At 37.8% G+C, this 21,325-nt stretch overlaps 3 protein-coding genes across 3 annotated transcripts in view; all 3 read right to left on the bottom strand.

Annotated features, from left to right (window-relative positions):
- The window catches only part of LOC143031870 (uncharacterized), a 124,618-nt gene extending 117,222 nt beyond the window's left edge, over positions 1 to 7,396 (bottom strand). Inside the window, exon 1 of the mRNA XM_076196227.1 lies at positions 7,375 to 7,396. The gene's annotated coding sequence lies outside the window, so the exon portion shown is untranslated. The remainder of the gene's footprint in view (positions 1 to 7,374) is intronic.
- Positions 1 to 21,325, bottom strand: part of LOC143031869 (uncharacterized) — a 120,668-nt gene that overhangs the window by 17,704 nt on the left and 81,639 nt on the right. The gene's annotated exons all lie outside the window — the stretch shown is intronic.
- LOC143030438 (uncharacterized) lies at positions 17,415 to 19,686 on the bottom strand. The gene is made up of 2 exons (XM_076193586.1): positions 18,420 to 19,686; positions 17,415 to 18,329 (listed from the first exon to the last, which is right to left on the bottom strand). The coding sequence occupies exons 1-2, from the start codon at positions 19,161 to 19,163 to the stop codon at positions 17,415 to 17,417; spliced, it is 1,659 nt and encodes a 552-aa protein (XP_076049701.1). The 5' UTR covers positions 19,164 to 19,686.

Raw genomic sequence — 21,325 nt, 5'->3', positions numbered from 1 at the left:
TATGGTGAATAGCACTATTTTTAATCATTACGATATAAAGATTATTACTTGCTAATATTTTCGGAGTATCACGAAAATATACAAATACATTAACCAAAGTGCAACAAACTAAGATAACAAACAATTCTTACCAAAGAAGATTAAAAAGAAAAGAATGAGAAAAAATGGATGTTTGAACAAATGTAAAAGCTATGAAGAACCACAAAGACTGGATAAAGGAGTGAAAAGGTAATGAAAATTGATAGATAAAAAGTCACAAGATTGGATGAATAAATATTACAAACAGAAAGAATAAGGGGGAAAATTGGGGTATGATGGACACAATAACAAAGATAACTGGACTTATTTATTTATTTATTTTTTTCAGAGGTCAACCACCCAATAATTGAAGATGCCAGGAATCAATATGTGATTCTTGTGAATCCTTTATTGGTTTCCATTTGTCAGGGAACACCTCCGATCCCGCCCCTACACACACACCAATCACGCATGTCATAAATCAACATTTGAGAGATTTATGATAATCTAATACTGTATTGGTTTCTACAACAAATTACTTGTTTTCCAATTTGGGGGGAAACAAGTAAAATTTCACACTAATTCCACCAGAATCCTATAAATAAATATATAAAATATTGATTTATGACATCTTTGAGTGAGAAGTAAATGATTTCTAATCAATATACCCTACCCTGTCCCTACCTACAACTACGTTGGGTTAGATTCACCCCTCACTTCCATCAACTACTATAACAAGGCCCACAAAGGAATCAGCTTGTTCATTTATAGTTCAGTGAAAACAACCACTTCAAATGAATTACGTGTGATGTGTAAATATTTGTGCTGTGTAGCAATCCTACTCGTAAATCAACATGATATTCAATTTCCTAGATGACTAGTATGGTGGCCAGATGTCCTCCTTTTGAGCACTTTGTCCTCTATCCGGCGCGGGTACAGACAGTTGCTCACCGGACAATTTCTCACCGGACAGTTGCTCACCGGGCAATTGCTCACTGGACAGTTGCTCACCGGCCAAGTGATAAATAGGACATTTGCTCACCAAAGGATTAGTTTAGTTATATTGAAGTTTATTACAGCAATAATATACAAACAATATACAAACCTAATAACATAATATACAGGATTTTTTAGTTATATTGAAGTTTATTGCAGCAATAATACAGGATTTTTTGTTATATTGAAATTTATTACAGCAATAATACACAAGCAATATACAAACTTTCATATTTTAGTTTTTAATTAATTATAAAATTCAATACCAATTTCTTCCATCAACATATAGTGATTACAGTTTTATAACTGGTGCAGTACTGAAGTGGGTTTATTGTCCTTTGTGGTTTACAAGTCTAGTCTAATGGTGTGCCAACTGCATATAGAAAGTCAGGAAGACACTGACTTCCTGCAGCATACCCCCTGGCACAGATAAAGTAAATCTTTATCATAATTGTTAGAGGCCAAGAACTTATCAAACTCTACAATATAATCTAATGCATTGTTTTTAGTGGGTTTCATTGACTACTTACCCTAACACTTCTAGTTCATGAACTAGAAGTGTTAAGGTTAGGAGTCAATTCAGACTATGAAAGTAAAATTTTCGACTTATTAAATGACAGAGATACATAGGAACAGTTAGCCACACCATTAGACTGGACCAGTAAAAGATCATTACTATATATTGATGGAAGAAATTGGTACTTAATTCTAACTAAAAGTTTGGATATTGTTTCTGTATTATTGTTGTATATATAATACAATATAACTAAAAAATCCAGTATATTATTTGTTATTAAGTTCAAGAAAAGTAAAAAATAATCCTTTGGTGAGCAAATGTCCTATTTGTCACTTCTCCGGTGAGCAACTGTCCGGTGAGCAATTATCCGGTGAGCAACTATCCGGTGAGCAACTGTCCTACAACCTCACGCCAGTAAATTTTGCTGGAGTACCCAGGCCAAGGTCAACATCGGAACTCAGCAGCCGAAGTAGACAGGAACTGCACAGGACCAATGTTGTGAACGTGTAATTGCATGATTTACATCTCATACATTGGGCTGCAGTCCTGAGGTGGCCATGGTGCAGTGAGGTTTGGCAATTAATCTATGAGGTTAAGAAGTCTGAAAATGCTGAAAAGAAAGACTTTGTTTAACTCTGACTGGGCCAAAGAGATTGGATTCATTGCTAAAAGCAGAAAGGATGAGTTTTAAGCTTTTTGTACACTGTTTTTGTGATGTAGAGATAGCAGGTTAGGGGAAGAGTGCAGTCAAACGACACACAGCCACAGACAAACGTAGACTTAACACTCGCAGTGCTGGCACCTCGTCACTGCTATCATTTGTTTCTTCAGCTTGATCCTCTCAGGATGACAAAATCACACCTGCAGAACTTTGTAAAGTATATCATACTGTGAAACATCTCCAGTCATATAGGAGCAATGACTGTGCAGCAAAAGTTGACAGGGAGGTATATAGTGACTCCTCGGTAGCGAAAGGTGTAACATGTGGAAGAACCAAAGCAAAAGCTCTGTGTGAAAATATTTGAGCACCATATTCTGTACAGAAGCACGTGGAATAAGTAAAAGAACATGACTTGCACTTTTCAATAGCAACTGATGCTTCAAACAAAGGTGCAACATGTTTCCCAATTCTTTTGAGATACTTTAATTTTGAGGAGGGAGTGCAACATCTGTTATTTGACTTTTACACTGATAATGATAAATCATCAAAAGCTATCTCAAATCAGTTATAATAGTCTAAGTTATAAGCGTCAGGTCTGGATCTGAATAGAGTCTCGGCAAACAATGCTGACAATGCAACTGTAAACTATGGAAAGTACAACAGTGTTTATCAGAAATTGAAAATGGCTCAAAACAACATTATAGCTGCTAACTGTTTGGCTCATGTTTTGCACAATGCATCAAAATTTGCTGCTGGAAAACTGGACACTGATGTTGGAAATATTGTTCTCAAGGTATACAGCCATTTCAGCATCTCAGCAAGCAGAACACAACAGTTGAAGTTCTGCAAAGTTGTGGAGTCTGATGAATGCAATCTATTGCAACATATTGTAACTAGATGGCTATCTCTTTTGCCATCAATTCACAGAATACTGAAGTACTGGAAAGCACTATAAAGTTATTTTCAGAGCTTAGGAGAAGAGGAATGTCCCAAGGTTCTGTGGAAGTGCTTCGGAGATGAAAGAAATTAATCTGAAGTGTCAGAGATCTATTTCCTTTTCCTCATTCACACTCTTATATTATTCTCAGAAACTATCGAAACACTAGAAGCCAAATCATTCAGCATGATTTCAATATATAAGCTAATGACTGACCTGATACACAAGCTCGAGAGAAGAATAAAGGATTTGTTTTTTGGGGTATTCAGCAAACACCAAGCTAAGCCAGCTTACTGCAGACATGGCTAAGAAATGTAAAACAAACTTCATCGTTTTCTATGAAAGGGCCAGAAAGTACTTAAGTGACAGATATAACTTCTCTGAAAACAGTTTTCACAATAAAGTATCAAAATTGGGCCTGTCAAGTGATGTATCTTCTGGAGAATTCAGTGATGCAGTCCTGTACCCTTCCAGATATTAATATGGATGATTTGTATGAAGAGTATGGGATCGTGGATGCAATTATCAATACTCCTGAAATGGTAGATTGCCACAGTGATGAACGCTATCTCAAACTGTTCAGTGAATATAAATCTGAATTCTCATTCACAAGCCTGAAGAAAGTGAGCGCTTATATATTTTCCATTCCATGCAGTAAATCTCACTTGGAGCGAGTTTTTCAACGATGTCATCAGCTTGGAGAAACAAGAGAAAAAGTTTGGAAGTGGACACTGTCAAGGTAGAGCTTCAAATCCGTATCAACCTCTCAGAAGAATGCACAGCTATGTACAAAATACTTCTGGCCAACAAGAAACTATTGGAGATGGCCAGTAGAGGGCAGAAATACAAAAAGAAATAAACCTCCAGGCAATTAAGGTGAGGATACAACTAGGTTTTGTGTTGTAACTTGGTTAGAAATACAGGTATTTGTTTTTTGTTGGTTTCATTAGAAGTGAAAAATATGATGAACTTTCAGCTTTTTGTTATGTATATATATATATATATATATATATATATATATATATATATATATATATATATATATATATATATATATATATATATATATAGCCTAGTTGGAAAGTCACTGTCGCACTTGGCATGAGGATGCCGAGTTCGAGTCCTGGGCAGTACATTTCAATTTCAGCATGCTGGCCTTTGATGGCTTAGAATTAAAGTGCATTGTGGTTGTTAAAATGTATCTCTAATCACTGGGACTCATTCAGTGTTGTACAAATACTTTCCCACATTTGTATACTTCCAATTGTACTATCATAGTGGAGATGAGTTGAACGCAAAATTTCATACATGTGTATGTAACTCAAGCATACTAATATATAAGAAATAATGCGCTGAACTTATATCTCTGTTGATAGCCTAGTTGGAAAGACACTGTCGCACTTGTCATGAGGATGCTGAGTTCGAGTCTTGGGCAGTATCACATTTCAATTTCAGCATGGTGGTCTTGATGGCTTAAGATGTATCTCTAATCACTGGGACCCATTCAGTGTTGTACATATATATATATATATATATATATTGAAGTACGAAGGACAGAATGAGTGGAAGGGTGGTGAGGTAAACACCAGGAACCGTTGGAGTTTTATTTCCCAGAAATAAAACTCCAACGGTTCCTGGTGTTTACCTCACCACCCTTCCACTCATATACATATACATATATATATATATATATATATATATATATATATATATATATAGTCCTGTATATTATAATAATCAATATGATATGTCCTCCTTTTTGGAAATTTGGAAATGGCTCCCTAGTGATTAGTAAAGTGAAAATTAATAGGGAAATAATAAGGCACAGGAGTATATGAGTAAACATTGCATGGAGAAAGAAGCCACAAGAAGTTAAAATCAGAGTATGATGAAAGATACAATAGCAGCGAACACTTGAAATAAGAAATATTGGTAACATTTTTGCAAGTGTATACACCCACCCAATAATCAAGGATGTCAGAAATCAATGTATGATTCTTGCAATTCCTTTAATGATTTCCATTTGTCAGGAAACATCTCAAGAGCACCCCACCCACCCCCGTTGCAGAGCCACAGGATCGGCAAGTAAATGAGTGAATTTTGGCACAAGTAACACACTGCACCCATAAATGAAACTATAAAATATTTGTCATTTATCTAATGAGTGAGGAAAAATTCTACAGAACCTTAACTATTGCTAGGTTAAGTTAAACTCATCCCTCAACTACAAAAAAAAAAAAAAAAAAAAAAAATAGATAAATAGATAGATAAATAAATAAAGAAAATAAAATATATATACATGGAAGGTGTGATTTGCTGAGTTATGAGTACATATACAACATATTCATATTTACAAGCATTTGGGCGGGGGGGGGGGTTAGGTTATGATGAATGACTGCTCCTGGAACCTTCCGATATAAATTACAAATATTGGATGAAGCTATGGTTCTTTCTGTGACATTCCACGGCATGGACTTGAAGTATTCCACTCCTAAATAATGTATGATACTCCTACAATCCGCATCCATCGCAATGAAAAGAAGTTGCCAAGAATATATTACCCCTAGAAACGTATCCCCGAATTCGTTGCTTAGTATCTATGGTCGTTGCATGCGAGAATGTAAACAATAGATGAGTTTTGACAAGACTTCATTCTGACTACCAAATTGGAAGTGCCCATATTCGATCAGAACTAATATGAAACCAGGCAACATCAAGTGACGAACAGACAAGGAAAATAACCTCCACCATACAATAAATACATATGCACCATTGTCGAGCGTCTTCAATATTACACTTATTACCTGTAGCTAAGTCAACATGTAGATGGAATTCCTGATATTTGAGCTGAAGTAGTTCTCATGGGATGCAAAAAGTCGCTATGAGTATAATGCAGTTTGAATGGCCCATCTAGCTGTCCTAGTTCTCGAGATATTGCATTTTGAATGGAATTCGGGCCGAAACGTGCGGTCTGACTAATCGCCGATCAAACGTAAACAATGACGGTTTTTACTGACAGGCACAATTTTATATAAAAATTTAGCATATGGTTGCATTATTTGACCTATTTTCTTTAAGATGTGTGATTTCCATGTAATTTGATCATAGAATTACGTTTTTATCCTCTGCAAAATTACCCACCACAGCTACAAATACCGTAAAATTACATGAAAATCACACATTTTAAAGAAAATAGTTTGAATAATTCAACTATATGCAAGCTATTACACTAATAACACAATAGTAACAAACTTAATAGTGTAGTTTGATCCATACCACCAGTGATCATAGATAGCGGGCAGGAAGAATCGTAGCTGTGGTCGGTAATATTACGGAGGATAAAAATGTAACTTCTCTTTGATCAAATTACATGAAAATCACACATTTTAAAGAAAACAGTTCAAATAATCCAACCATAAGTCTATTACACTAATAACATAATAGTAAGAAACTTAATAGAGTGAAGTTTGATCCATACCACTAGTTATAGATAAGATGGCGGGATGTATGTTGATTTTGTTATCCGATAATCCGACGACCCGATAGAAAAAACAACTAATTAGTACCACCGATTTCTCAGCTCTTCCGTAACACGCTGCCTTTATTTTGGTATTAGAATAATCCGCGAGACTAGTAGTGTTCGTTTATTTTGGTTAGTTGCCAAATCTCTGAATTTACTTAGCTCATTTTTTACCTCTCAAACATAAACCAATTTTCGATTTACTGCTGAATGCAAGCCGCCATGTTTATCTTTTGTTTTTATGTACCGACATGTAACTCATGATGTAATTTTTTTTAATTTACTACGATCGTAGTAAATACACTCGCATAACATATTGTGCTCGTCATCGACGGTAGCGCCTCTGGTGGTGTTTGACCTACCTATTACCTGCGTGCATGTCATGATGTTGTGCTTCTAAACTATATGCCACTTCTGGATATCACAGATGTCCTAGGAATCTCAAAGATTCTTTTTAGTATATATTAAGTAACTGCTCATACCATAAAGGATATATTTGTATTCAATTGATACGAAACGACTGTTTCTGGTCCCCTTAACCCCCTACGTCTGTTGTCTGTGAACTTAGCGTAGAATAACAATCTAATGAAGACCACAATGGATATAAGCGTACGTTTTTTGTGTTATCCTCGGCAATTTTGTGATTATCATTTCGAAATATGTGTTATTGTATTTATTTTTTGCACTTCATGTATATTGATTCTTTGCCAAATAAGTTTACTTACTAATAAGTTGTAGAGGACGAAGTGGCGGCCAGCCAAGATGAATGTAAACAAACAACATACGAGCAGAGTTGCCAGATTGGCCTTTTCTAGGCCAAAACCCTCAATTTTGGCTTCTTTTTCAAGCATTTGGCCTAAATGACTAAATCTGGTTTTTTTTTATTATTTTTTTTTTTTTTTAGAATGTGGCTTAAATATATTTTATTTGGCTTCAGTAAGCTCATCTTATAATAGTGCGTTGAATACTGAGTTCATTCGCCACCTCCTAAGACAAAACTAATCCTAGTTAAAGTCTACCATATAGTCGAGTGCGCGTATCTTTTCTTTTCTTTTTATTTTGTTACCATTGTGATCCATGCAATTTGTCTCATTTGCTCTTATGGCACAGAGATAAAATTGGACGAATCAGCTGTGTGATGTTGATGGCGCACGAGATCCATGTGCAACTTTTGGCGTAATTTTTTTCTTAACTGTCTAACGTAATTTTAGGCCTTCAATCAATAGTAAGCTATGTTCATAAACAAGCAAGGAGTAGTCTACATTGGTAGTGTAGTGAATATAGAAATATATTGTGTTTTGATTAATAAGATTGGTAAAATCATTTTCCATCCCACAAAAGCGTTCGTTCTGGTTGTTTATATTTATGTAGAGTGGAAAAGATCGTTGACATTAAATTTTCATTAGTGTTTTTAGTGATTTTCAAGTGCTTAATTATTTGGGAGTATTTATTTTTTCAGGTGCATGCATTTTAGAATAAGAATCAGCCTGCAATCTTCAATAGCCTAAGATGCCAAAGTGGAACTGCAGTTATGATAGTGCCGGGAGGTACAGAGCTGAGTGGGAGAAAAATTTATGTTGGTGAAATATGCACCTGATGGCTCTGGTGAGGCATAATGTAAGTTATGTCACTGTAATCTGAACCCCAAAATGTGCTCATTACAAAACCATGAAAACTCGGAGAAACACAAGAAGACAATACACCAGTACTTGCACCACCAATAAATTTTCAGTCAACAACACCCAACGATGTCAAACAGGCACAATTGGAACTTGCTGTTGCAGTCTGCTGCCATTGCTCAACTTCCTCTGTGGACCACATTGGTGAAATGATATAAAAAAAAAAAAAAAAAAAAAAATGGGAAAGGTGGCATCTTAGGAAAAAAAAAACTTATTATAAATAAATTTAGCAAACTGACTACGGAAGTTTTTTCCCCAACCCTTAAACAAGAACTGAAGAAGGATCTAGAAGGAGAAAAATTTGCCCTTTTAGTAGATGAGTCAACCGATGTTGGGACAGTGAAGTATTTATGCATTGCGATACGTTACTGCAGCAAAAAGGGAAAGAGAATAGTAACAGAGTTTGTTGGTCTTATTCCTGTCAATGACACAACAGGGGAAGCATTATTCAGTCATTAATTAAAGCTGCTGTTACAAATCTAGGTTTAGAACTTGGTAACTGCATTGGTTTTGCAAGTGATGGTGCCTCAGTTATGACTGGAGTTAATAACTCGGTTTGGACCCGAATACAGCAGGAGTCTCCAGATTGTGTGCAAGTAAAATGTATTTGTCACTCTCTAGCACTGTGCGTGAAGCATGCATTTGAGAAGCTGCTTTCATGCTTGGGATTTTTAATTTCAGAAATACCAAAATGGTTTTCCAAGAGTACAGTAAGGAGGGCAGCTTACAAACAATTGTTTAGCATAATGGACCCAACTGAAGAAAGGAAAGGAACCTCGCTGCCATTTCAGCAAGCTTCTCAGACCAGATGGCTAGTACGCGGGAAAGTAATGTACAGCATCTTGATGAACTGGGAAGAACTTAAGGCATACTTCATGTGTGCTGAGCAGGCTAGTGGAGCTGATGCCAGGTATAAGGCACGTATGATTTCTGACATCCTAAATGACCCAATCAACTATTGGTATTTTCACTGTGTCACACCCATTGTTATGGAGTTTGAAGGCGTCAACTCATATTTTCAAGCCACGGATGCCGATCCTCAGAGCATGGAAGGTGAGCTTGCTCAACATCATCATAGTCTACGGGCAAGAATTTACAGCCCAGATGAAAGTGAATTAGCTATATCCGAAGTAGATTTTGGAGCTCGCTTTGCCATGGAAGTGGAGAGGTATATCGAGATGCATCAAGTTAGTGGTGAAACGAAAGTTCAGGACGTCAAGGCCCGATGTTACAGCTTTCTCGTGGAGGCCATCAAGCAAGCTGAGAAACGTCTGCCTCCTACGAGGAACATATACAAGGGTCTCAGTACTCTTGACCCATCAAAAATTTTGAGTCAAACAGCAAGGGTGCCATATAAGGATCTACCATTCCCTACCTTACGAACACATAAATCTATGCCATTGAACAGCAGTATAGGAATGTATTACATGTAAACTGGGTTGAAGAGGCAGTATTTGACAACAAAATACCAGATGACTCTGTTCAGTTCTGGATAGTAGGTAATCGCTATGATACATTAGGTAACAAATCTTTTATAGACCTAGCAACATACGCATTGTTCTGTCTTGTCACACCAGTTAGCAATGCTCTTGTTGAACGCATATTTTCTCATGCTACAATAGTTAAAACAAAATTAAGAAACAGACTGAGTACAAGAACCCTAGATGCCATTATTCGCATTAGAACCCATCTGCACTTCAGAGGTTTGTGTTGCAGGAATTTTGTGGTCACACCTGATATGTACCGCTTATTTTCATCTGCAAATATGTACGGCGATGGATATAATGCATGTGATGATGTGATTGACTATGTTTGAACATTGGTTATGTTTCCTTGTTTGTCAAAGTCCGGTGCTATAATGCAGAATATAATTTTGACTTGTTTTTTGTTGCTCATGAAAAGGATTATATTTTTCCATATTGTTTGTGGAAATAATGACCATGAAACTTGCATGCTGATTTTTTTTTTCTTTTGCTGTTTCTCATTAAAAAGGATTTTGACTTAATTTTTATACTGTTTATGAAAGATAAAGAACCATTAATTCATTGTATGCATATGATCTTTTACTTGGCACCACTGAGCTATTTAGAACATCTAAGTTCGTACGCAATATAATCATAGGGGGTCCAATATGGCGGCCACTGCATCACCCGTGCCCAGGCGGAGGACTTACGAACTACGTAGCGCTTGTGTACACAGATCGCCAATCCAGTAAACCACTATAGCTCAGTGCTCAGTACAAATCGTATAGTATTTGGTGAATTGAGAAGTGGAATAATTGAATATTTGGATTTTTTACTGCATATTTTTGGCCTTTTTCTGTAGTGCATTTGGCCCTTTTGGCTCATTTTTTGGTTGCATATGGCGTTTTTCTGCTTCAGTAATCTAGCAACCCTGCATACAAGTGCATCGCCTGGCATGTGAGGTCAAAATGCAATGGGTGAAGTAATTTTCCTAGTCTTCCCATTCCCTTTCATAAATTGTCAATTCCAACAGGGTAATGTTCATATTTCTATTAAAATAAGGGTATATAAGAATGGATTTCCGAGCGGATAAATGACAAAATATCATGCGATTGTTCAAATTGGGTTAAAAACATGAGATATGACAGAATGATGTTAGACTTATGAAGAGTTATGAAGAGTTTCAGATAAGGGACCATCTCGAATTCTGCCCATTAAGAGACTGGCAGTCTTTTTTCCAACATGGCCGGCATGGCTGGACATTATCTTCAGCATTACATGTTTCAACTGGTTTAATGCTTGTACGCTTATAAACTGTTTACTGTAGCAGTGAAAGGTATCTAACAGAGTTGCTCATTACTAAGTTAATGTTAAAAATATAAAAATATAGCATTTTATGGGATATTTGTGGTGAAATTAAAATTATCGCCTTCTTACTTGAATTACAGGGTGTATACACCAAGTATTCATGTTTTCTTTGCCTATGGGACAGTTGGGCTGATAATGAACACTACTGGAAAGTGGAGCTGCCCCCTCGAGATGGCTTGCAGCCAGGAAAACTCAATGTTATTAGACAGCTCCTTGTAGACCTTACCAAAGTGTTCATATACCTACTTCATATAAAGCTTGGTTTGGTCAAACAGTTTGTAAAAGCATTAGTTCATGGTCGAAAAACATTTCAAGAGATTCGTCTACTCTTTCCAAAAGTATCAGAGTTCAAAGTTTAGTGTGGTATATTTACTAGTCCGCAAGTAAGGAGAATGTTGAAGTCAATACACCTTTGAAATTGCAATGAGTACTGTCGAAAGAGAGTCGTGGCATGCATTTCGAGGAAGAGTTCGTGGATTCCCTGGTAACAATAAAGAGGGCTGCGGCCTGAAAGTTGGAAAGGAAATACAGTGTGTATGGGAAAGAGAGGGACGACACTCCTTGTGTATTCGTTGGGAGTAGCTAAGCTAGCTAGGATAGTTTCTTATTCCTTGTTTAGTTTCATTGCAGTTTACTTAACCACTAGGGTGGTCTCATGCAATATATACTGGTTGTGGCGGTAATGTCTGGGTTCTTGGTACTCTCTGGCCACCATGCATGGGGCTGTACTCTTTCTTGTCGTTCGCTTCCTTCCGGATGCTCTGGGGGTAGTGGGGTCTTCAAATATTTATCCTAGGTTTGATCCCACATACGGTGGTGTGTGGTGTTGAGAGGTTGTGTGTTGCTTATTTTTTGTGGATTTCTTCAATTGTTTCATAAAATGGTGGGGTTTAGCCACTGGCCAAGCTGAGGGCTGCACGGACAAAAAAAAAAAAACCAAGTAAACAAAAACCCAACAGACAAAAACCCAGTGCTCCAAACGGACAAAAACCCAGCAGAGGCAGGACAAAACCCTAGCAGACAAAAATCCAGTGCTCCAAACGGACAAAACACTAGTGCTCCAAACGGACAAAGCACCAGCAGAAGTAGGACAATACCCCAGCATTACAAAACCCCAGCAGATTTAGATTGACACAACTTTGGTGCTATATGGAAAATATATGGCCTTTTTCAACTGAGTTTAATACCAGTAAAAAGAAACGTAGCAGTAGTAGCAGTAGTAGCAGTAGTAGTTAGTTTGGGGTGAATTCATACCCACCATAGTTTTATCTTTGCTCAGCCAAAAATATGTTTAACATTACTGGGGTTTTAAAATTCCTGCCCTGCTGGGGTTAAGTATCCAAACTAAGGCAGGTGTCGATTCAGTCAACAAATGACAGCTGAGGCACTGCGCACCTAGTAGTCAACATTTGAATAGTGTCCTCTCAGAGGTATTACCTTGAGATGTGTGAATGATATGGCTATATCAACTCTTATGCTGGATGGACTAACCAGTATTCCAACAATCCCAGAAGAAGCATGGAGGTGATACAGAACAACAAAGGCGGTCTGGAGATTTGTTCTGAAGGTTATGTCTACACAAAGACCAATTCAAAAAGCACTATCCGGTGGGAATGTTCACAGCGAGCAGCATATTCATGTATCGGTGCAAACTTCACTATGGACTCAATTTTGAACTTCAGAGAACATAATCATGAACCGAATTCTAATGCTGCTTCAGTTGCAAAAGTACGGTCTCAGATCAAATCTGATGCGAAAATGAAAAAGGGGAAGGGAGTCTAAGTGTATGCTGAAGCTATGCTTGGAGCAACAGATGAAGTCCGTATCATGGTTGAAAAACCAGAATCGATTAAGCGTGGTGTAAGACGCCAAAGGCAAGGAGTCAGACCTGTGGAACCTCCCTCACCAAAGAAACTAATCCTAGAGGGAAGTTGGACAACAACTGGTGGAGATATTTCAAAGCCTTTCCTGATTCATGACAGTGGGGTTCGATACTGCCAACAGATTACTCGTATTTGCATCTCGAAAAGGTCTGGGACTATTGGGCAGGTCTCCACGATGGCATATGGATGGTACATACTCAATGGCACCAAATATTGCTAAGCAGGTTTGTCATCCATATGGTTTAGAGTGAATCAGTTCTGAGCTATCGTGTTCCAAAGGTGGTCCTTCGTGTATAATGGATAGCAATGAAATTACCAGTTTTTTTTTTACTTAACTATACCTATGCATCATTTATTATCTATATTATTATTTTTTATTTGAATAATTATTACTTTTTCCACATCCGACATAGTTATGGACCAAAAGGTCTCCTGTTGGCATACTCCGCATTTGCAAGCCTTTGTCATGGAGATGTCATGATTAATTTCAGAAATGATCAGACCATGAAATTCTGTCTCAGGAGGTACTAAAGAAGAACAACTACAATCAAATCTACTAGGCTCCAGAAATTCTTCTTGCTACAAACAATAACAAAGTTCAGCAAACAAATTGGATTTCTTATTTATTAAAAATGAACAATGCATCATATAAGAACATAAGAACATAAGAAATAAAGGAGACTGCAAAAGACCATAAGGCCTACACTAGGCAACTCCGTATCCATCACCACCTGTCGTCCCCATCCATAAAGTTGTCTAATCGTTTTTTAAAACAACTGATAGTTTCAGTTTCAACTGATAGTTTATTCCATTCATCGACCACCCTATTTGTAAACCAATTCTTGCCTATTTCCTTCTTAAATCTAAATTTGTCCAGTTTATACCCATTACTTCGAGTCCTGCCCTGTTGTTTTATTATGATGACCTTGTTTGCATCACCCTTGTTATAGCCTTTGATCCACTTGAACACTTCTATTAGATCACCCCGCACTCTGCGTCTTTCCAGAGAGTGTAAGTTTAGGTGCCTAAGCCTCTCTTCGTAAGGCAAATTTCCGAGTCCTTGTATCATTTTGGTCATTCTTCTCTGTACTGATTCTAGTGAATTTATGTCCATTTTGTAGGACGGAGACCAAAACTGTACCGCATAGTCAAGGATGGGTCTAACTATCGCTAGATAGAGTTTAATAATTACCTCTGCACTTCTATTTGTTACCGTCCTAGCAATGAAGCCTAATGCCCTGTTTGCTTTATTTCTGTCGCTAATGCACTGCTTCCTGGTTTTAAGGTCCGGACTCACCAGAACTCCCAAGTCCCCCTCGCACTCAGATTTTTCTAAAAACGTGTCATCTAAGTTGTATCTATTTTCGGGGTTGTGTAGCCCTACGTTTAACACGCTACACTTAGAGATATTGAAGTTCATTTGCCATTTCACCGACCATGTTAACAGTTTATTAAGATCATCCTGCAGAATCTGGGCGTCTTCTCCTGACCTAATTAGGCGTCCTATTTTAGTGTCGTCCGCAAACTTACTAACATCACTATTTAACCCATCGTCTAAGTCGTTTATATACATAATGAACAATAAGGGACCCAAAACCGAGCCCTGGGGGACCCCGCTAGTAACATTGCCCCAACTAGATTTTATTCCATTTATGGTGACCCGCTGTTTTCTGTTACTAATCCAAGCTCTAATCCATTCTAACACTTTTCCTCCTATGCCATGGGCTTTGATTTTATTTAGTAGTCTCTGGTGTGGCACTTTGTCGAACGCTTTGCTAAAGTCAAGGTAAATAACATCGTAATTTTCATTGTTGTCTGACGCCTTATATACCTTAGTGTAAAAGGATAGAAGATTTGTCACGCATGACTTACCTTTGGAGAAACCATGCTGTGAATCACGAATTAAATTATGCGATTCATTGTGTTATCTGATTCTATTTACTTTTATTGTTTCTAGCATTTTTACTATAACCGATGTAAAACTGTTTGGACTGTATTTTCTTATGGTCGATCTATCTCCCTTCTTAAAAAAAGTAACAACGTTTGCCTCCAAGCAGTTGGAACAGAACCAGTGTCTACCGATTTATTTAATATTTCAGTTAACTGGTCGCAGATTTCAAATCTACACTCTTTAAGCATTCTTGGAAAAATTTCGTCCGGACCCGGAGATATTGTAGCTTTAAGTCTGTCAATCTGCTTGATAACTTCTTCTTTACTAATGCTGATATTAGTTAGGCTATTTTCTTCATCCCCTCTGAAAATCGGATCGCAGTCAGGTACTTTATCTAACCTCTCATTAGTAAACACCGATAGAAAATAATTGTTAAACTCCTCACTCATTTTTTCTTCCGATTCTATCATGACATTTTCATCGTTTTTAATTGGTCCTATTCTTTCTTTATTTTTTGTTCTATAGAGGTGAAAGAAACCCTTTGGGTTGGATTTTGCTTGACTGGCAACCTTGATTTCATAATTACGTTTCGCTGAACGTGTATTCCTTTTAACCAGCTTTGCCATTTCGTTATATCTTGATCTAAGGTGTGATTCCCCGTTTTTTATTTTTACGTAAAGTCCTCTTTTAATTCCGATCTCATGTTTCAATCTGTCCGTCATCCATTTGGGAGTATTACTATTTTTTCGTATTGACTTTAGGGGGATAAATGTGTTTTGTGCATTAATAATTAGATCTGCCAGATTGCTATACATCTCATCCAAAGTACTGACCTGATTTTTGGGCCGTCGCCCCGAATCGACCTGACCCAAGGCACGCGCATCACTCTCTTTGACCCAGACCTGACTTAAGGTATGCGTATTTCTCTCTTTGACCCAGACCTGACCCCAAGGTACGCGTATCTGCCTCGACCCACTTCTGATTATCAGCCCCGCAACGAGAATCAAGAATGTTTGAAACGTCCGGATTGTTTTTCGTATTCAATTTCAAATAGGTTTTTATATTGTCAAAGTTTGCTTTCCTGAAGTCTGGTACTTGAACGTTATTTGTACTTTTTATTTTTTCCCAAATAATATTAAATCTTATTTCTTGATGATCGCTAAAGCCTAGACTATCGCCCACTATTATGCTGCTAATTTGGTGCTCATTATTTGTTAGAATTAAGTCCAGGGTATTTTGTCCCCTCGTAGGATCGGTAATCATTTGTTTTAGGAAATTATCCTGCACCACATCTAGGAATTGTTTCGCTTCATGATCTCCTATTAAAGTTTCCCAGTCAATGTTTCTATAGTTAAAATCTCCCATGATTACAACGTTTTTGTACTGGGACGCTCTGTGAATTTCACGAATTAGGGAATCAGTCTGCTCAATGCAAAGGTTAGGAGGTCTATACAAGGCGCCAATAATAACTTTCTTATTCTTGCCTATAATCTCTACCCAAATAGATTCCGTACAGTCCTCTTCCTTAATCGAATTGTTGATGATACAGTTTAATGTATTTTTAACGAAAAGTGCTACACCTCCCCCATTCCTGCCGACCCTATCCTTATGAAAAAACTTATATCCTTCTATTTCGATTTCCGGAAGGAAATGTTTATCAGCCATGTTGATCCAGGATTCAGTAATGGCTATAATATCGAAATTTTCTACGCATGCTTTACCTCGCAGCAAATCAATTTTGTTAATTATGCTCCTACTATTTGTATAGTAAACTTTAAGTTTATCTTCCCTCCACCTGCTTTGGTGATTTTTTGTACAGTCCTCTAAGTTGTTTCTATTTCCTAAACTATATTCAGATACTTCCCACGCTACTCCCACTTAATCGACCTGAAAAAACCATGTAGGATGCCTACTTCTCTTGGAAAGACTTAATTGAAGTGTGGGAGTTGTGTCTTATAGGATAAATCAAACACTGCTAAATATATTACCGAAGATATATATATACGGTAACACAGATTACAAATAACTATGGCGTATGCTGTACTCTGAACTACTTTACACAATACTAAGGTGAACAGAATTGTATCCATCATGACGCACAGATATCTATATCTTCCAGTTGCACACTTTTCTAATATCTTTGACGTTTTTCCTTGAGTGCAAAAACATTCATGCACTTAATGGAACACTTAAGAATTTTGAAAAAAAAAAACGAACAAGCAAAAATGCAATTACGCAATAGGCCAAAGGTCACTCAAATAACTTCACAACTGAGAGTAAATCAATTACGACTTCGACTGACAGTATGCACGTGATAATCCATCAACCAAATTGGTTTATAACAGTGAATCAGTGCTTAATAGCTGCAAGTACCATCATACAGGAAAGTTAGATCCCTCAGGTCACACTGGAAAGGCCTCTCACCAGCATAGGTCATCATGCAATACACGAGATCAACTTTTCGTGAGAAAGTGCGAGTCATTACATGGCGTTTGAAATGAGTCCTCCGTGTGAAAGCTGAAAAGGCTTCTCTCCAGTGTGAGTCGCCACATGGCATCTAAGTTTACTTAGTTCTAAGAAGGCTTCATCGCACAGGTCACACTTGACGGGCTTCTCTCCACTGTGGGTCACCACGTGTCGTTTGAGATTACCCTTTAGTGAGAAAGCTGCATCGCAGAGGTCACACTGGAAAGGCTTCTCTCCTGTGTGGATCATCATATGTCGTCTGAAAGCACTCTTTCGTGAGAAAGACGCATCACACATGCTACACTGGAAATGCTTCTCTCCGGTGTGTGAAACTATGTGTTGTTTGAGATTACCCTTTACTGAGAAAGCTGCAACGCACAGGTCACACTTGAAGGGCTTCTCTCCAGTGTGAGTCATCACGTGTCGTTTGAGATCATTCGTTTGTGTGAAAGCCGCATCACACAGGTCACATTGGGAAGACTTCTCTCCAGTGTGGGTAACCATGTGTCGTTTGAAATTACTCTTTGCTACGAAACCTGCATCGCACTGGTCACACTTGAAGGGCTTCTCTCCAGTGTGGGTTATTATGTGATACTTGAGATGACTCTTTTGTGTGAAAGTTGCATCACATAGATCACATTGGAAAGGCTTCTCTCCAGTGTGGGTCATCATGTGATCCTTGAGATGACTCTTTTGTGTGAAAGTTGCATCACATAGATCACACTGGAAGGGCTTCTCTCCAGTGTGGGTCACCACGTGTCGTTTAAGTTTACTCTTTGTCGAGAAAACTGCATCACACAGGTCACATTGAAAAGGTTTCTCTCCAATGTGGGTCATCATGTGATATTTAAGAACACTCTTTGCTGAGAATGCTGCGTCACACAGGTCACACTTGAAGGGCTTCTCTCCTGTGTGGGTCAGCACGTGATATGTGAGACCACTAAGCCCTGAGAAAGCTGTATCACATAGGTCACAGTTGAAAAGCTTCTCTCCAGTGTGTGTCACCACGTGTTGTTTGAGATTACCCTTTTGTGAGAAAGCTGCATCGCAGAGGTCACACTTGAAAGGCTTCTCTCCAGTGTGGGTCATCATGTGATATTTAAGAACACTCTTTGCTGAGAATGCTGCATCACACAGGTCACACTTGAAGGGCTTCTCTCCTGTGTGGGTCATCACATGATATTTGAGAGCACTCTTTCCTGAGAAAGCTGCATCACACAGGTCACACTTGAACGGCTTATCTCCAGTGTGGGTCATCATGTGATATTTAAGAACACTCTTTGCTGAGAATGCTGCATCACACAGGTCACACTTGAAGAGCTTCTCTCCTGTGTGGGTCATCACATGATATTTGAGACCACTCTTTCCTGAGAAAGCTGTATTACACTGGTCACACTTGAAGGGCTTATCTCCAGTGTGGGTCATCATGTGATATTTAAGAGCATCCTTTCTTGAGAAAGCTGCATCACACAGGTCACACATGACGGGCTTCTCTCCTGTGTGGGTCAACATGTGTCGTTTGAGAACATTCTTTCGTGAGAAAGCCGCATCACACTGGTCACACTTGAAGGGCTTCTCTCCAGTGTGGGTCATCAGGTGTCGTTTGAGATCATTCGTTTGTGTGAAAGCTGCATCACACAGGTCACACTGGAAAGGCTTCTCTCCAGTGTGGGTCATCATGTGTTTTTTGAGAAGACCCTTTCCTGTGAAAGCTGCATCACACAGGTCACACTTGAAAGGCTTCTCTCCAGTGTGGGTCATCATGTGGTACTTGAGATGACTCTTTCGTGTGAAAGTTGCATCACATAGATTACAGATACTTTTCCCCAGGAATTGTTGATAGCTACTCTCATCCTGAAAGTAAATATGTAATAAGTATGACAACTAAGTTTTTGAGAGAATGGAATAAGAGTGACATCAAGGAATATAAGTAGAGTGGAGCATTAACCAAAATGAAATCAGGGAAGGGAATAAACATTTCATAACAAGAAGTTTAAAGGAAGAAGAAAGACATGGAAGGTTGAACAAATACTAAGAAATATGGAGTAGTCAAAATTATTCAGGAAATAATAAAGCGAAAGACTGAACAAATAATGCAAAGAGATAGAGCCCACAAGAATAAGAAATCAATTATAGGATACAACACCACAGCTGGAAACAAGAAATACTTGCAGAATTTTTTGCAGAGGACCACTACACACACACAACAATCAAGGATTTAAAAAATCAACGTTGGAGAGATTCATGAGATTCTGATATTCATATTTACAATAAATCACTTGTTTTCCGTTTTTCGAAGAGCTCCCTCACCCTCTGCGTGGTAAGTAAATTACTTATAGCTTAGGTTAGATTCACCCCTCACTTTCATCAAATACAAAGACAAGGTACACAGTGGGAGTAGCCCAACAGCAATCTTGTAAATCAACATATTTAGTTTTTAAGGTTATGGTGAATGCCACTACTTTTTTTAAACATTACGATATAAAGTTTATTACTTGCTAATATTTTTGGAGTATCACAAAAATATACAAATACATTAACAAAAGTGCAACAAATTAAGATAACAAACAATTCGTACGAAAGAAGATTAAAAAGAAAAGAATGAGAAAAAAAATGAATGATTGATCAAATGTAAAAACTATGAAGAACTACAGAAACTGGAAAAGGGAGTGAAAAGGTAATGGAAATTGACAGATAATAAGTCACAAGAGCAGATGAATAAATATTACAAACAGAAAGAATACAAAGGGGGGAAATTGGAGTATGATGGACAATATAACACAGATAATTGGATTTATCTTATTTAAATTTTTTTTTTCAGAGGTCAACCACCCAATAATTAAAGATGCCAGGAATCAATATGTGATTCTTGTAAATCCTTTATTGGTTTCCATCCCCGCCCCTACACACACACACACACACACACCAATCACGGATGTCATAAATCAACATTTGCGAGATTTATGATAATCTAATACTGTATTGGTTTCTACAACAAATTACTTGTTTTCCATTTTGGGGGGAAACAAGTAAAATTTCACACTAATACCACCAGAATCCTATAAATGAAAATATAGAATATTGATTTATGACATCTTTGAGTGAGAAGTAAATCATTTCTAATCAATATATCCTAACCTGTCCCTACCTACAACTACGTTGGGTTAGATTCACCCCTCACTTCCATTAGTTACTATAACAAGGCCCACGAAGGAATCAGCTTGTTGATTTATAGTTCAGTGAAAACAACCACTTCAAATGAATTACGTGTGATCTGTGTAAATACTTGTGCTGTGTAGCAATTCTACTTGTAAATCAACATGATATTCAATTTCCTAGGTGACTAGATGTCTCCCTTTTGAGAACTTTGTCCTCTATCTGGCACAACCTCATGCCAGACGTGCATTTGTCCTCCTTTCTTGGGGTGTGGCAAAAATAAATGAATAAACAAATAAATAAAAAAAATAATAAAGAATATATAAATAAATAAATAACCCTAGGTATACAATAATGCTGTACAATTAAATTATGTGGGAGTACCCAGGCCAAGGTCAACATCGGAACTCAGCAGCCGAAGTAGACAGGAACTGCACAGGACCAATGTTGTGAACGTGTGATTGCATGATTTACATCTCATACATTGGGCTGCAGTCCTGAGGTGGCCATGGTGCAGTGTGGTTTGGCAATTAATTTATGAGGTTAAGGAGTCTGAAAATGCTGAAAAGAAAGACTTTGTTTAACTCTAACTGGGCCAAAGAGATTGGATTCATTGCTAAAAGCAGAAAGGATGAGTTTCATGCTTTTTGTACACTGTTGTTGTGATGTGCAGATTGGAGGTATGGGGAATAGTGCAGTTGAACGACACACAGCCACAGACAAACGTAGACTTAACACTCTTAGTGCTGGCAACTTGTCACTGCTATCAT

This window comes from Oratosquilla oratoria, chromosome 12, assembly GCF_046742065.1.
Source record: "Oratosquilla oratoria isolate Oo_2021 chromosome 12, ASM4674206v1, whole genome shotgun sequence".
Taxonomy (NCBI): domain Eukaryota; kingdom Metazoa; phylum Arthropoda; class Malacostraca; order Stomatopoda; family Squillidae; genus Oratosquilla; species Oratosquilla oratoria.
The sequence above is the reverse complement of the archived record's forward strand: the minus strand, read 5'-3'. Positions and strand labels throughout refer to the sequence as shown.

Bases quoted from the DNA above. Each gene is read 5' to 3' on its own strand.
- LOC143030438 (XM_076193586.1), bottom strand. From the start codon at position 19,163: ATGATGACCCACACTGGAGAGAAGCCTTTCAAGTGTGACCTGTGTGAT. The intron at 18,330-18,419 runs CTCAAACAACAC...AGTGGTCTCACA, and splicing joins CTTTCTCACAAAAGGGTAAT to TATCACGTGCTGACCCACAC.